General features: G+C 35.8%; 1 protein-coding gene across 5 annotated transcripts; it reads right to left on the bottom strand.

Moving 5' to 3' along the window:
* Nucleotides 1-604: 604 nt before the first annotated feature.
* LOC116248043 (solanesyl diphosphate synthase 3, chloroplastic/mitochondrial-like) lies at nucleotides 605-15,887 on the bottom strand. 5 transcript variants are annotated; one of them, XM_031620610.2, is made up of 13 exons: nucleotides 15,640-15,887; nucleotides 15,096-15,256; nucleotides 13,953-14,045; nucleotides 13,111-13,191; nucleotides 12,423-12,494; nucleotides 11,972-12,103; nucleotides 11,787-11,873; nucleotides 10,333-10,404; nucleotides 9,074-9,159; nucleotides 8,290-8,422; nucleotides 7,459-7,548; nucleotides 3,055-3,153; nucleotides 605-963 (listed from the first exon to the last, which is right to left on the bottom strand). In XM_031620610.2, the coding sequence occupies exons 2-13, from the start codon at nucleotides 15,249-15,251 to the stop codon at nucleotides 784-786; spliced, it is 1,281 nt and encodes a 426-aa protein (XP_031476470.1). In that variant the 5' UTR covers nucleotides 15,252-15,256; nucleotides 15,640-15,887; the 3' UTR covers nucleotides 605-783. The 5 variants fall into 5 exon arrangements, with proteins under 5 accessions (XP_031476470.1, XP_031476472.1, XP_031476473.1 ...); XM_031620612.2 differs by lacking the exon at nucleotides 15,640-15,887 and adding an exon at nucleotides 14,755-15,035 and having other exon boundaries at nucleotides 15,096-15,233; XM_031620613.2 differs by lacking the exon at nucleotides 15,640-15,887 and adding an exon at nucleotides 14,755-15,022 and having other exon boundaries at nucleotides 15,096-15,224.
* Nucleotides 15,888-16,812: the final 925 nt, after the last annotated feature.

A 16,812-nucleotide genomic window follows, 5' to 3' on the forward strand; every position in this document is an offset into this window, starting at 1 on the left:
ACACCCCTAAGCCAACCAACTACTGAAAACTGAACAAATGTTTCATCTCAAAAAATGGTATTAGAAACAAGTCTTATTCGAGGTAAAGACCCAAGGAAATGCAAGCGCATACAGACACTGTCAAATGAATCAAACACCACCTGAAAAGATTCTATCACTATCATGCAGAACCAATGTCTCAAGATACTTCATATTTTCAAATATCTAAATCGAACCCACATTCAACAAAAAGCTGATCAATACTTCTCAATTCGTCTTGACCAGTAGACATCCCTTATACCAGTTGAGTTTGTGGAGCTTGGCCACTAGAATAAGCCAACGAGAGCGTTTGTTAGGAGTAACATGTTGTTCTCAGAACACGTTTGCATAACACGTTTCAAAAATATCACATTTTTGTTCAAGAAATATTATTGTTAACGTAGTTGGATATAATTACACCATGTACAAACAAACATGATGTTTTTAAAATATATATTTTGGAAACGTCTTTTCCAATAACACAATGTTCTTTCTTGCCAATACTTCATCTATGATAGGTGCATTTTTGTGAGACTCTGGTCAACGTTGATCCGTATACATATATAACCCAATGAACATATTCGTGGAAATTGCCAATTGCTTCCTTAAAACCATAAAAAATCATTTATTCTTACATTTAAAAAATTAAGGAAGCTGGGAAGTAGAAAATTTTTAAAGAACATAAATTGAAAGAACTAGGAACTGGAAAAAACAGATATCTAAAGAAAAGCATTTTTAGAAGGAAAATATGGCATTCCTTCGGGATTATTTTGTCCTAGTAATGACACGCTGCGTGAGGTCAACCAATGCCCGTCTAGACAGCCGCATGTTTTCATCATCAGTTGCAGGAAATGATTCAACGGCAGCAGCGGCAAGGTTGGCGTGCTTGGCTGCTAGTTCTCTTGTCCTTTGTATTCCTTGGCTTTTGCCAAGGTAGTCGAGTGCCTGCAGATTTGGCCAGCAAAAGAATCAGTTCATGATAAGAAAAGGATTGGTTCTAGGAGATCTCGACAAGTACTTCATAAAACTGCAGTAAAGAACAGAACCTATTTCGGCAAGCAAAGAAGGACAACTAAAGAACGTCTTTCCAAAAGAGGCAAAAAAACCACAGAACAGAACAGTCATGAAAGCAAAGATTCACAAAGCATCCATTGATTGCTATATCTAACCAACAAAAATCAGACGCAATTGCATGATTCATTTGCATGGCGGTAGGATTTCATTAAGATGTTTTAAATTAAGACTAGGTGTTAAAGTCAATAAGCTAAGAAGGCGCAAACTTTGTTGCTCACGTCAATCCCTTCCCTGCTTCCATCCTCAGATTAAACATCCAGGGGACTGGAAACCATCTGAAAGAAAACCTTTTTCGTGAAAATTGTTTCTTGACATTGTTTCCTTTTCACAACAAACAGCAACCGTATAATTTTAAAACCTTTTCCCCTTTTTTGCAGTGTTTTGGTTGTCATATGCTCTAGATATCTGTATTATTACTCATTTGTACTTGTTTGATATTTTAACAGGGAGAGAATCCCACCCAAAAAGATACAGTGACCATAATTATCGATAATTTCTTACACCTCTAGCACAACTTGTGAAATGGGATCAGTTAACACAATTAGCCAGTGCTTCTGAAATGATCGTTTTTTGCTGAAAGGTCCTGCAACAGATTCAGATCGTCAGTTTAATCAGACCTATCTTCTGCTTTTTCATATACTGGGTCCAGATCACCCCTGTAATAGTTGGATGAACCTCATAGCAAACATGATATGAAATCAACAAGATCCAACCATACATATATATGGATTTGAAGTTCCGTTGTATTACTTCATACTCTTCCATGAAAACCTCAAAACCCATTGCGAGAATCATATTTTCAAACGACACAAAATGGATGTCCCTCAAGAGATACCCTATGGATCCTTTCCAAACCGAAATTGAACAATAAAGAAAAATATTTGATGTGAAGGATGCAATGATCATGGATAAAAGGATAAATCAAAGGGAACAATTGAAAGTAAGACTGTACCTTAAAAAACTTGGACAGCGTGTGCGTGTGTGTGTGTGTGTGAGAGAGAGAGAGAGAGAGCGAGAGAGAGACTCTGTAACCCAGTAGCACTTGCTATGCAGTTTCCTAATGTAACCATATAACTGAATTTTACATTTCCCAAAAATGTAGTACGAGGAAATAATAATTTCCAATATGTGTGTGCGTGTGTGTGTGTGTGTGGTGCGAACCCGTAGGACTGGCTCTGCAGTTTCCAAATCTAACGATATTACATTTCCAAAAATGTAGGATTGAATAAATTATGATTTGCCAATGTGTGTGTGTACAGAACTTAGATCATAACTATTGTTTGGGACAACTCAAACAACTCTCTCTCATCAGTCATCATGAATAATTATTTTTTCAGCTTTTAATGAGACAGTTTGAAACTGTTGTTTGAATTGCTCAATAGTTGGATACATATATTAGGATTCTTGGTTGTGAAAAGTATCAAATAGTATCAACTGTGCCAACCAACCATCAACTGTTAAACAGTGGATGCAGGTATTTGAGACGTCCTTAACAAAAAAGAAATCTTCACTGCCTTCGTTTCTTCTTATCAAGTAGGGTAGGATTGGTTCACACAATTAACACTATTAAATAGCTGTACAATCTAAAAACTATATAATTATACATATATACATATATATATATATATATATATATATATATATACAGAGAGAGAGAGAGAGAGAAAGAGAGAGGGGATTAATCTTAGATACAGACTTTTCTTAGGATATTCTAGGATCTCCTGTAAAGCTTAAAGCTGAGACAAATAAAAAACACTGAAAAAATATAAATAAGAATGATAGGATTCGATAATCTTTAATTGAAAATATACAATTTCAGTACAAATAATCAGAAATAAAAGTCTAGAAAAATAACATGTATATAGAAGATAATGGAAATATACAAATGGCTGAATAGACACTTGCCATATGGTAGATGCTATTTAAGGAGATAGAAAAGAAGACAAAATGTTAGACACTTACGATATCAACATTTGCGGCATCCTCAAACCCTCTATCAACAACAGCACGTAGCTGAGGGAACTCTTCCATAGCAAATAACATTGGAGCAGTCACTATTCCCTGCAATTCAATCAAATCAAACAGTTTTTTAATTTTGGATATTCAACTTCAACAATACCAGCATAGATAACTGATAGACATGCATTGTTGACATCTAAATAAACCACCCCAGCCCAAGAACATGACCATGGTAGATGCACCATATAACAGCCAGGTCAGGCCTACTCTTATTTCCAGGGCTTACTCAAAGTTGGCCAGGGTAACATAGTCACCTCCTTTTACAGTTGTTTAACTTTTAACAACTATGAGCTATGTGACACGGATACGGCAATCTGGGTCACGTACCGACATCGACACTCCGACACGCGGATCCCGACACTTGGACACGACAGGATACGTTTTGGATCGGGTCTGGGTCAAGCCCGATCCGAACCACTTTCATAACCCGATTTTATGTTTTAACCCTCGATTTCTTTTGACGCTTTATCCTCGACAATCGACCTTTACCCTCGACTCCTTACAGCGACGGCAGAGTTCGGCAATGGCAGGCTTCGGCGACGAGCTCCGGCAATCGACGCGACATCCCGTGGCATCCGGCGACAAACAGGTAAGTGTTTTTTTTTTTCTTTTCGATATTAGAAGTTAGGGTTTCATGCTTCATTTGGGTTTTTTTCGTTTGGGTTTTTCTTGCCGATTTGGGGATGTTTTCGTTTGAGGATTAGACGATTAATCCGTCGATCTTGATCTTATTCTTCAATGCTATGTGCGATATTTTTTTTTTGTTTGATTTGGGGATTTGGGGATTTTGCCTTAGTGCTTGTAAGGTGGCCGTTGCCAACCGTCACTAGAATTATTAATTTAAGAAATTGTAAGAGTGAATTATTAATTTAATGTTTTTTTATTTTATTATCATTTTTAATTTTTTAAAATATAATATTCGCCATGTCCGCGTATCCTAAAATTTTGAAAATTGCCGTGTCCGCGTACCCGTACCCATACCGTACCCGTGTGACATAGCTATGAGTATCAAGCCTGCTCACTTACCTAGCATTCAATATGCAAGAAGCTAACGGTTGCATTAAGAAAAAGAATTCATGTTCTCATTGGACAAAATACATTACGACAGTTTTATCCTGAATATTTTACTTGAAAAAGTTACATGCGTGACCCTGATTTCATGTATAAAATTGCAAAAGAAAATCCAAAATCAGAAAGCAACATGGCAAGTAGAAAAAGGTATGCCGTGGAGCACATTAACTAAAGGAAACATTAAAGAAGTGATGTTCCTGAGCGCCTTCATAGTAGCTTAGTTTGAAACTGGGATGACATGATGTGGCATCTCATGGAAAACTCAAGCCTGCTGTCCAAAAGTTCAATCTTGGACAAAAATGCTAAAATTGATTTCTTAATAACATTTTCTAAAATGATATGCCTGCATCTGAACTGTAACAATTATTTTCATTTTTGCATAAAATTTGTGAATTTTTACCTTACTTTTACTTACATGGAATATTTATGATAGTTCAATAATAACATTTTACTGAAGAATTATGATGGTAAAGTAACTCTCACGCCACAAGACATGCCCTTGTGGTACACTTGGTACTTGGAATAAGGTGTCTCCAAGATAAGATCTGATCCACCTAACCATGTCTATACTCACATCAGTCAAATGTGGTGACTGTTACTTGAATAAGTGATCCCTGTCTCTCTTTTACATTTCTAAAATGAAGATACTGCACCCAGAACAGAGACTTGGTTAACATCCGGCAGCATAACCCGTGGATACCCTTGTACCAAGGCCTATGCCTGCTTAGGCATGTGCAAAGAGTGGGGAACACCAGATTTGAACTTTGACTGTTTTAAAACTGACAAAGCCTCATCCACTACACCAACCCCCTTGGGGGCTAATCTCCCATCTCTTCTTTCACATTAAAAAATCAATTAAAAATGTCTCATGACTAATCTAAGTTGAGAAAAATAATAAGCGCAGCCTAGATCATGAGTTATGCCTAGAGCCAAGGCAGGGCTAGATGGGCCTGGGAGCATTAAGGTCCAAAACGAATAAGCCAATAAAATAAATCTAAGTTGAAAAAATAACATTTCTCCATTAAAAATATGTACATTTGTCAACTTATCCATAAAATAATTAAATTAGTGACAAAACCAACACATAAACATCCCATGACATGATAATAAGCATATTGGAAGTTTGAAAGAGTAAATCCAACCAAAAACGAAACAATTAAACTTAATTATCATAAAGAAAGCCAATTTACAATTTAACATCATTGCTTTGCAATGTTATACAGCATGGAAATTCTTGTAATTTCCTAAACAGCAACTATTAAATCTTCAATTCTAATTTCTAAAATCTAAAAGCCAAAACTACGTCTGAAATCACTAATCTAATTTAAGTGAAAGAAAAAAGAAACATGAATCCTCACAAAATCACAGCTTCTATGTTAACATCATTTGTCATAAACATTCTATTATTATATGAAAAGCAGTTAAAACCTAAAACAACATAAATGTTCATATATGAACTATAACTGAAGTCTGCATTCTGTAACTATAGACAAGCATATATTTTTTAATGCAAAATCACATAAAAAAGAACAAGGAAACGAAAATCTCCATAGAAATAGAAGAAGAAACAATTTAAGATTACATAAGAAGAGAAAGAGGAAAAAGGGTCTCCCTCAAACAACATGAGAGAGAAATAAAATAAAAAAAGGTAAGAGCCCCCGGCCGTTTGAGTCGCCGGGAGCCGTTTTTTAAAAAATCCAGTTGTTGAAGAGAAAAGTCTAGGCGGTTGAATGTCTAGGTAAGCCTATGCATTTCTAATAGTATGTTGCATAGGAAAAGTCAGCCTAGGCAACCAGCCAATCCTGCAGTTTATCCTAGATTATCTTAAATAGTTAAATCCAATGTCCCCCATTAAGTCAAGATAGAAGTATTCTTCTATTCTAAGTGTTGACTGTTTTGCTCTCCTGATTTCTCATTTTTTTCTTTAAAAGAAGCCATAGCTACTTTGTGTTTTGGGGCTTCGAGGACAAAAAAAGTATTTTAAAACCCAAAAAATGGCAAACTTGATGAAGGGTAACAGTCCTACTTTGTCCATTAACCATTAACGAAAACTTAGGTGCCATTGCAATACTGGAATGCAGGTATGCTATTGATTACTGCTAAAACTTTACATGCGGTTTTACAAAGCAGCCATAAATATTTTACCAGGTTCACATAAGAACATAGCTTTCACACAAATATATCTGTACTACAATCATCAAGTTGTTTATTGTGTGTGTATCTCACTTAATTTATTAAATTTAGCACCCATCCTTCTGACGAGTCATCTATTCATTCTTAAAATAAAACCAAGATTGAGTTCAAAAAATGGCATCTTTAGTCAAATAAATGCATTCAAGTTGGATTTTTTTTTTTTTGGTGACGGGTGATTTTATGATTCCATTTTCCCAAAAAGTAACCGAAGAGAATTGTTAACATCTAATTCCTGCAACAAATGAAAGGAAATGAAATGGATTTGTAAACAGTAAAAGGTTTGTAGACCACAAAATTCAGAAAAGATATTCGCACATATTGAACCCCACAAAGTTTGCATTAACCATGGTCAACTTCTTTTCGCATTTAATCATGCATTAACATTCATATACAATAAATCAGATCTTGGTATACTCCATTAAGATTGTTAAAAACATTAAACGATACATGAATAAATTACACAAGTACATAGTCAGGAACATAGGCTAGCACCTATCAGTCAAAAAGGCACAAAAGTTTGCCATCATATCTGGGTTCTCCCTCAAAAAACAGCATAGAATAAGTGGCTCCTACACAGGTATGGGCAGGCGGCAACTTTTTTGACATCATGCCATATGCTTTTAGGAATAAGTTATGCAGGACCTAGAGGAAGGTTTTTGCCACTCAGAAACAGGTAAATGGTCATCAGTAAAGAAAATTTTTTGGAATACAAGATCGAATATCAATAAATTTATGCACAAACTTGAATTTAACAGACTTATGCATAAATTGAGTATCGATATCAACTATATGCACCTGAAATATATAGTCAGTGCTCTGGTCGAAGCATTGACCACATTTTACTCTGAGTAGAAAATATGGGAATCTAACAATGAATTGTATCAATCTGAATGTGAACACAAGTTATGCATCCGTTTGGACATTAGTACAAGTTATGCATAAACTTAGTAGTTACTACCAATACCAATTACGTGCTTATGAAATATAAAGTTGATACACTAGACAAAATATCAGCCACCTTTTACTTCATCACTAAAATATGAGAATCTAACAATAAAGAGAACAGAAAGAGAAACAACTAACATGGCGAATGTCAGACAGAGAACCCTTCCCAAGGGAAGAAGATGTGCCAGTGAAGTCAAGAACATCATCAATAAACTGAAATGCTAATCCCTGAAAAACCAAAATTATTAAAAAAGAATTATCAAATTTATACTGAACAGAAAAGGAAGAATGCAAGTAAAAATTTACTAAACTAACATTTTTGTACTTTATTACTGGACATGGTGTACATTGAGGCACTCATATGGTGACAACTAAAACAACTTCCTGCAAAAGATCTATGCGGTCTTAAAATTATTTATATTGGATAAAATGGGAAAAGGTAGATTGAACAGCCATTAAGAAATCAGAGCAGAAAGTTTGTTCCGACTTCTAATGCACAATCTAAATTGGATGATGCTACATAATAGAAACATCAAATTAGCATTTCTGAAAACCCAATCAAGCACAGCTGAATCAGCACTGGCTTAGAATGGTATGTATCCAAAAGTTTTTCAGTTTGTTGATGAGTCTTTTCCAACTCATGTGTTATTAATTCACGAAACTGGTCATGCTAGGTTAATTTAAAATTGCTGTTTTTTAAGAAGTTGAATTGATTCTTAACATTTATTTATATTTCAGATACTATGCATAGCATTATAGAAGAGATCACACATCCTCATGCATAAAGTTGACAAATACCCTATATGTTTGTGCATAGGAAAACTTTATCCTGACTTCTAACCATTCTCGTAGTCTTGCTTTAGAGTCTTATTCTCTTCCTCATGAATCCTCATTGTTAGACGCTCAATGTGAAGATAGATAAGACAACATTATCTAGGTTGTCCTAGCAATGAGATGTCAGGAACATACCAGATTTCGACCATATTCATAAGCAAGCATGGAAACTTCTGCCGTTTGCCCAGCAAGCAAAGCAATCGCTTTGCAGCTATTAGAAATCAGTGATGCCGTCTTATAGTATGTCTTCTGCAGATAATAATCCATGCTACACCAATGTGAAAGAACAGTAAGCTACCAACCTTAAAAATTATGGATCTCTTACAACCTTAAACAAGCAATTTAAATCTTTTTTTTTTTTTGAAAGGAAGACGAATGATGGTTGCAGACAAAGGAAAGGCTCAAGTTACTTCCCCAAGCAGATAGTCAAAGGTCATATTAAAGTTACAAGGATAAAAGAATGAAAATATACACTTCAACCATGTAGAGTAAATTTAAAAGATAACGAGTAGAACAAATTAACAAAATGCATACCCTTGTTGTCAGGACAGATTATGCAACAAATAATTTGTGACAAAAATCAAAATACACATCATTAAAAACAACCCAAATTATTGTTGCATGTATTTGAGCAAAACAATCTAATACTTAAACTTGCACAAAATATCATTTTTACGGGGTTAACATAATGATTAGCATTTCACAATAGCATTAATTTCACAACTGAAATTGAATAGTCTTTCTTGATCCATGGGACATGAGTTTGATATCTTGGGCTCTACCCTACAGCTTTATCGTTCCAAAATCATCAAAAATAACAGAAGCATTCACAAGATCATGACTTTCATACACAATCAGCCAAGGTTTTTTAAGAAAAATATCTCACAATAACAACACAAGAATATGGCAGCCAGCATACCTACAACGTTCGTCTAAAGTAGTTGTCATCTGCATTGTTTCACCAGTCACAAGATGCTCGACAACAGTAGCAAGTAATGATACAACCTGCAGTGTGTGGTCACAATAGGTGAGACCTCTACAATGTCTGGTTTTGTTATAAATTAGCAGAAAAACATCCACCTAGATGAACACATTGTAAGAAAAAATATCCATGAGACTTTGAAAATTTAGCACTCTATTATCCAGTAGAGGTTAAGTTTTGGCCAATCTGAAAGGCACGTATATGAGGTCAAAGGACACATACAAAAATATATTCAAGGGAAAATTAGAAATGTGAAGCAGGCAAGTCCATTAACGCAACATGGTCTTCTCCTATCTTCATTACAAAATATATTTTCACGGCATAATAAACCCAAGTAGCAAAAACTGTTAAATGGAAGGGGAAAAAGAATAACTTTTTGGGTTCCTTGAAAGACATCAAACAAACTTTGAAAAAGCAAGGCTCCCACGTTTTCAAATCATTCAACAATCAACATACAAATTCTCGCCCAACTTAGTTGTGAAGAAATTGTGTGTATGTTGGACAAAGAGAAGAAAAAGTGCCCTTTCCGTTCCTAAAACTTGCATAAAAATAACATCATTGTGTTTAAACCAGGACTAACATGAGGTGCTAGAAGCCTCCTTACTTTGGAAGAATATGCAAAGGAGGAACAGGAATATCATTTTCCACCTTCAACCCCAGAAAGGAATCAACATCAAGGATGTATCTAATGATTGGCGAGGGGGATTCAACAATTTGTGAAGATATCATCCCCACCTACTACAGGTGATGGTTTCAACCACTTCTTCTACATATCCAAGAATATCTTGTATTCTGAATCCAGGAGACCTTTCCCATATAACTCCTTATGAGACTTCTTTTTGAATGCTTTCTGAAGTAAGTAGTTTTTCTTTATTTCTATTATAAACAGTACTTTCTGTCAAAATTAAAAGCATTGGAAAACTTCAAAAAAATCTTAATAAAATCCAGATAAGTCAGTATTTGAAATCTTAAAACTTATATCCAAATTGAATTTGAAAATTTCAGTCTAATTTTGGCTTCTCTGATTATCATCCACAACTGAATTTTTACATGAAGAATCTCCAATATGATTGGGGAGGATAAAAATATTGCTAATATAACGGAACATTGGACAATTGTGTGCCCTATGGTATATCATGCGTTTAACAAGAAGTAGACCACCTAGAATGAGTAAAATAAAGACTAAATATATGTACCTCTGTATTTTTCAAAGATGCAAGGGCAACACAAGCCCTTGAAAGCAAAAAATCTCCAGCTAGCACTGATATCTGCATCTCATAGAACCAGTTTCATTAGTAAAATCTGACATGTTGGTCAACATAAATGGTTGCATAAAAGCCTAGATCCAATTGTAGTGAAGAAGAAAATAAGGAGCCTATGTATCATGCTGAACCTGAAAATACACCAGCTATTGTACTACTAAAAAAACTTACATCATCAGTAAGATCCAATCATAAAAGAACAAGTCCATACAGAATAAACCCTATATCAGTGCAGAGCAAGATATCTATACAAATAAAACTACCAATGAGTTCCATAAACTAAGAGTGAGCCCTAAAGGGGAGTCCAATAAAACCACAGAAAAAAGGGGTGTCCAATAACACCAAAGAGAAAAAAAATGAAGGTATCATTGTTCAGTCGTATGGTCGTTAAAAACTTAAAAGAACCCCTTGGAGTGCACCTTTTTCTCAAAGAATTTCACGGCTCCAGTGCAACTTGAATTTTTTTTCACAGTTATCAAAGCCCTCCAAAGACGTTCCAAATAAGACAGTGTATTCATTGGACATCCAAGCAAACACATGAAACCCCATACAGGCATTTTTAAGATTATAAACTCTGAAAAGTTGAGAACCAAATTTCAAGCATCACGATAAGCAAGGCATGGTTATTTCTTTAAAACATATCCACTTGAATAGGTTGATTTGCACATTTTCTCTAAAACAATCTAACCACATAATCGAAGTCAGGCAAAAAACAATTAGGTTCTCCATAGTTTAGTTTATTTGCAGTTTCTTCGTTTCTTTTTTTTTTTTAACTTTTTACCATGCTTTCAAATGAATAATCGGATTGTGCAACTAATAAAGATCATATACACATAAGACAAGATCAATAAGATTTAAAAGGAGAGCCAACCTGACTGTTATAGAAGCAAAAAAAAAAAAAAAGAACAAGGTACGCATAACTACATAAGTCCCACAAATGGACTGTCACGATAAATGTTAGCATAAGATATCTAGATGGCTGAGTCCACAAGTCCATACAAAAATTTGCATTGACTAGAGTGGGTTTATGACCTATATTATTACATCCTCAAATTCTGTTTTCTGTATTTGCCCAAAACCTAAGCAAATAATGATGCATGAATCACAAAATATAGGGCATAATTGTGGCAAATCATATGAGAACCCATCACCACCTGGATTGTCTTGATGCCTATACTAGACCTTTCACTTCAAAGAAACTCTGGCAAACAGTTTATTGAAGAGAGTGTACTACTGAGGCTCTGAACATCACTGAATAATGTCATGGTGATTTCAAATGATACTCAATGACTAACAAATATTTGCTTTAACAGTTGTTGCCATATAATAGAAACTACATGCAAACAAGTCAAAAAAACTAATTATCATTATGAGAAATGTTAAAGTACCTTATTTCCCATTACAAAATTCAGTGAACCTATACCACGCCTCGTCTCTGCGTCATCCAAAACATCATCATGAAGAAGACTTGCCACCTATAAGCATGTGGAGGTTGATTCTCTTACTCTTAGATGTAATATTTTTAATGATCATTTAGATGACCTAAAAATAAAGTAAAAATATAAGCACAAACATGGATCATTTCAGTGATCTCTGCAATACACTGCTGCCGTGTACGTAGTTCCTTTGACAAACTATCAAATGCAGCACCTGCGACATTTTTAGGTACATGAAGAGACAGTGATGATGCCATTAACAACAAAACCTGCAGATATAACAAAGCCAAGCTCAAGAATATCCATCCACAACATAACTGCAAAACGTGAAAAAGATGCACTTGACTTTTAAGGATACAAGTTACCACTAGAATCACATAGTTCATATGGAAAAGCAATTTCATGTGTTGTAAGAATTCTTCTTGTGGGCACATGAACTAAAATCTTAATGAACAACATCATTGAGGTGATTCAAGTACAAACTTCATGGTAAAGATTAGTATATGAACAAATAATCATGACTTCATGACTGTAAAAAGTTGACTAAGTCAACAAACTACATAAAACCAACGCATGATCAGCACATACCGTCGGCCGAAACCTCTTCCCCTCCACCCCTATTTTAAAGAAATATTCTGCAGCAGATGCCAGCTTAGGAACCTGCAGTTTGTAGATTTATATCAATTTAAGGTTTAGAAACAATAACAAGCCCAACTTACGAAACTATGGCCAGATAATTGAAATATTCCATTTTAAAAGTCAGAATCATAATCTTTACATGACTTCAGAAAAACAAAACGAAAAGAAAAAAAAAACTTTGAAAGTCTCAGGATAGTTTTAGATCATTCCAGTAACATGGTCCTCAAAAAAGATAGAATGACAGAATCGTAATCATAACTACTCTTGGCCTCTTGCAGCTATCATATGATAATGAAAAGCAAGATATACTACTACCATATCGGCTACACAAGTATAGTATGTCACATTAGAATCCCAATAATGTCAGAAACAAAATTGCATTAAAAGCCTCAATCCACTAGTCAATTCAGTATAAGATGAAACAAAAAAAGATCCAGTCCTGAGAGATGGATAACAGAAAGAATCAAATATCATTAGATACTAGCCCAATATTCAAGAAATCTTCAATAAATAACACGACCTTCGTTGGTGATATAAACTACATATTATAATTCAAGAACAATTCCTTCAAGCAATTCCTTCTAGGGAACATCATTTATGGGCAAACAAAGCTAACATGAAGAAAAAATAATCATACCTCCGCAACTACCATGGCACGCAATCTATCTGCAACGAGTGATAATTCATCAGCAACGAGGGAGAAAGGATCCAATTCCTCCTGATAAATGAATTAGTAACCATTATTAATGTAAAAAATGAATGCAAGTGGTTCCTACAACAAATACATTCTTAAACGATAATCTTTAGAGAGAGAAACATTCCGACATTTTCAAGATAACTACGAAACAAAAGCATGTTTGGTGATGTTGTTGATAAATTCCTTTGCTTTATTTTTTATTTTGTTTGTGTTGTCTTTTCTTTTTATGTAAACTCAGTTATTCTTCGAAAAATCACTTGTTTCTAAAACTAAAAAGAAAAAGAAACACTCTGAGACAAACAAGTTTGACATAGGTGATGATCACTAGTAAATGAGCTAAACAAACCAACTTCAGATGTTCATAATTGCCTAATTTGGTCAGTAGTCCAGCTCAGGTAACAAAAGGAACTAAAGTTCATGAATTTTGGCAACAGTAAGAACTTGAACTCCAAGTCCCTACATTGGATGCCAAGAAGGATAAACCACACATCTCACATGTGGTTGTATGTACAAACATTCAAGCATTCAAAGGCCTAGTAATATCTCTCACTTGCTACAAGTTTGGTAATCTAAGAGAACTGGCTTATGCTTCCATTGCCAAGCCTGTTTCTAGAGTCTATATGATCTCTATCATGAGATATGCTAACCCAAGATAGAAGGTGCCCATTTATCTGCCCAAACTTACCGGTGACATAATGGTTAAAGCACTTTAAATTATATGGCATCAGGAGAAAAAAACAATATCGACGAGCAAATTTAGAGGCAAAAAGCAAGTGGCAAACCTCAGCCAAGGAACTGCCGTCTTGATGAACTTGATACCTTACATCATGAAAGGCATGTGAACCCCAATGATAAGATTCTCTGCAACCCAAGACCTACTGGTCCATAGTAACAACAAGAAACACATTACTTGTTTACATTGGCCAATCACAGAGGCAGACTGAACAAAAGGATATATAATATTTGTACGTTGTAACAACACAGATATGCTAAATTCGGATAAATAAAGCATCTTAAAGGTCATTTGGATGATGCCCCTGATAGAGTCAGGAACCCAGTTTGACACAAAAACTCAGTTTTAACTACAGAACAGAGGCTGGTGGGCGTTTTGTTAACATCCTTAACTGGGTTAAGGTGAAACCCGGTTTTCCACTGCACTGGGAGTCAAATCCTATGTCTGGTAGTAGAGGTCATCCGCTTGCATGCTCAGTCAAAAATAGGAATGTGAGACCCTTGCTCAAGTTTTTTTTACATGGCAAGCTGTCAAACGTGAGTCACTTTTATTGATTCAATTTTGTTTTTCCCTTCAAAGTGCAGCTAGTTAAACCTTAACCTGGCATTCTAACATCAAATCGTAAGGACAAACTTTTGCTAGCTGCACAAGAGATTGAACACTAGTTCCTTGCGCAGCTTCTTGTTTACCAAGTCAAGTTTCAGTCTTCCCCATATACATAAATTTGACAACAAGCTGGAAAAACAAACATCACTTGCAAAATCACCTGGAACCAGTACTAACTACTAAATAGTAACTACTAAACTTAACATTTAAATGCATGCAAATTCCGAATGAGATGAGGTTGTCACCTGGGTGAGGCGCCCAGAGACTTGGGCCCCTGAACTGGTGGGGCGGGCCGTTTGGGAACAGTAACATTATGGTACTGTCCCATTCGTCTAACCCAAAAGTTACTTAGATTCATTGGACTTTTTTAAAAGTGCTTCATGAATCTGCCCTACTTTTTATATGCACGGCACAGTGACACTATGTTACTGTGCCCAAACAGCTCCCAAGGTGTCCGTGTACTCTGATCGGCCCAGGTTGCCCGGCGACCTCCAGTAATTCCAAATTTAGTGCCTTAAGCGCCACACTGCGTTATGAACATCAAAACGATCGTCCATGCAAATCAACGAGCAACTAAGACACTTACCTTTCCGCAAGGAGTCCGTGGATATATGCCACCATAGTTTTTAACTAGACACGTGGCATTAGCACCAGCCACTAAGTAATTCGTATACCCATTTGCAACCTGTGCGCTAAATCTTGGCTTCGATAGCAACCTCCTTAGAACACATCTAAGAAACATCTTCCCTGCAAATTTTCAATAAAAGAGAAACTTAAACACGCATGCAACTCGTTGGGCAGAAACCACAAACAGCACCAGTAAGTTAGGATACAATCATGTAGAGAGAGAGAGAGAGAGAGATTGGTATGAGAATTAACGCATAACACAAAACCCAGAAGGGAGAAAGTCCAACAACAGCTTATGGATCCGGTCGGACAATACAAACAGATATAAGACATACCCATGTACAGAAACTCAAGAATTTTTGGGGAGGAGAAGTTGAATCAAAGCGCATAAATTTAGCCGTGAAGTACTTGTGGTTTTAAGAAAATATAATAAACAAGCGAACGACCTCCAAGAAAAGGGAGAGAAAAAAATGAAAAAAAGAGAAAGAGAGAGAAAGGATCACCGCTTGTGAATCTGGTTGCCTTCTCCTCTTCTACTGCTGCTGCTGCTGCTCCTTCTACTGATGGGTGAACTAGCAAGACGAAGAGAGTAGGTTGCTTTTACTTCCGTTTGGTACCTGCGCATTGGAGGGACTTTCGAGGATCGATCGACAGGCGGTCAACTGAGAGAGACTCCCACGGCCACCATTCTTGCGAGTCCGTGCCCCTCCCTGCAAACCATCTTTCGTATTTAACGTTACCACGCGAAAATCAAAGCGAAAAGCTGCACCATCTCGTGAAAATCCGACTTTTTTGGGTTATTGAATCGGAAAATGAACAAATCCTAAAACCAACTTCACATTTTCTGCGATGCTGCCTTTCCTATCTCGGTTCAACGTGCTCCCGATCTCCATGGAACCGATTACTACATTTTTCCATACTTTTATCGGTCTCATCTGTTATTTTCTTACTTCATTTCTTCTGTTTCAAACATTCCAAATCCATTCGGTTCGTTTGAGAAGTTTGGATCATCAAATTCAAGAAGTTAACAGGAATCCTTTAATTGGGGGATATGAGTTTGTTAATGGAGTATAAAAGATGTTACCATCACTAGCTTTTAGTTACAACCCTATAACTCTAACGACTTGGATTGGCCAAAGACTTCACAAGGAAAATAAAAAATTACAAGGAACCGCTAGCTTTTGAGCAATTAACAAATCACTACCTAACTTTTTGAAAGTTAAAAAAAGGTGTTTAACTTTTAAAATTACAAAGAGCGGCTACCTTTTGAACGATTAACAAATCACTACCTAACATTTTATGAAGGCTAAGTAAAGGTGTTTGACTTCTAGAATGACTTTTTGAGAGTTAATGTACACACGCCTTAACCACTAGATTACTTGCAGCAGAAGTTAGGATTAAGTTGTATTTTACCATAAAGACAAAGAAGATGGGGTTGATAGCAAAGTAAGTTGTTCGTTCTGGTTGGCATTTTACCTGCGACGATGATATACACAAACCACTTACGGATATATATGATAAAGGTTACACATTGATGGTTTGGGCATTATATGGTTACAAGTAGAATGCTACAACACTCAAGTCGCTGTTGGCTGGAAGGAGCATGCCCCTCTTTAAATTTCAGAAAAAAATAAACTTTTACTACCAAGCTTTACAAAAATTTTGATTTGGGGCTT

The sequence above is a fragment of the Nymphaea colorata genome, chromosome 2 (genome assembly GCF_008831285.2).
Source record: "Nymphaea colorata isolate Beijing-Zhang1983 chromosome 2, ASM883128v2, whole genome shotgun sequence".
Lineage (NCBI taxonomy): Eukaryota > Viridiplantae > Streptophyta > Magnoliopsida > Nymphaeales > Nymphaeaceae > Nymphaea > Nymphaea colorata.

Bases quoted from the DNA above. Each gene is read 5' to 3' on its own strand.
- LOC116248043 (XM_031620610.2), bottom strand. From the start codon at position 15,251: ATGTTTCTTAGATGTGTTCTAAGGAGGTTGCTATCGAAGCCAAGATTT. The intron at 12,495-13,110 runs GTATGATTATTT...TACAAACTGCAG, and splicing joins GTGCCATGGTAGTTGCGGAG to GTTCCTAAGCTGGCATCTGC. The intron at 964-3,054 runs GTAAGTGTCTAA...CCAAATCTGCAG, and splicing joins ATGCCGCAAATGTTGATATC to GCACTCGACTACCTTGGCAA.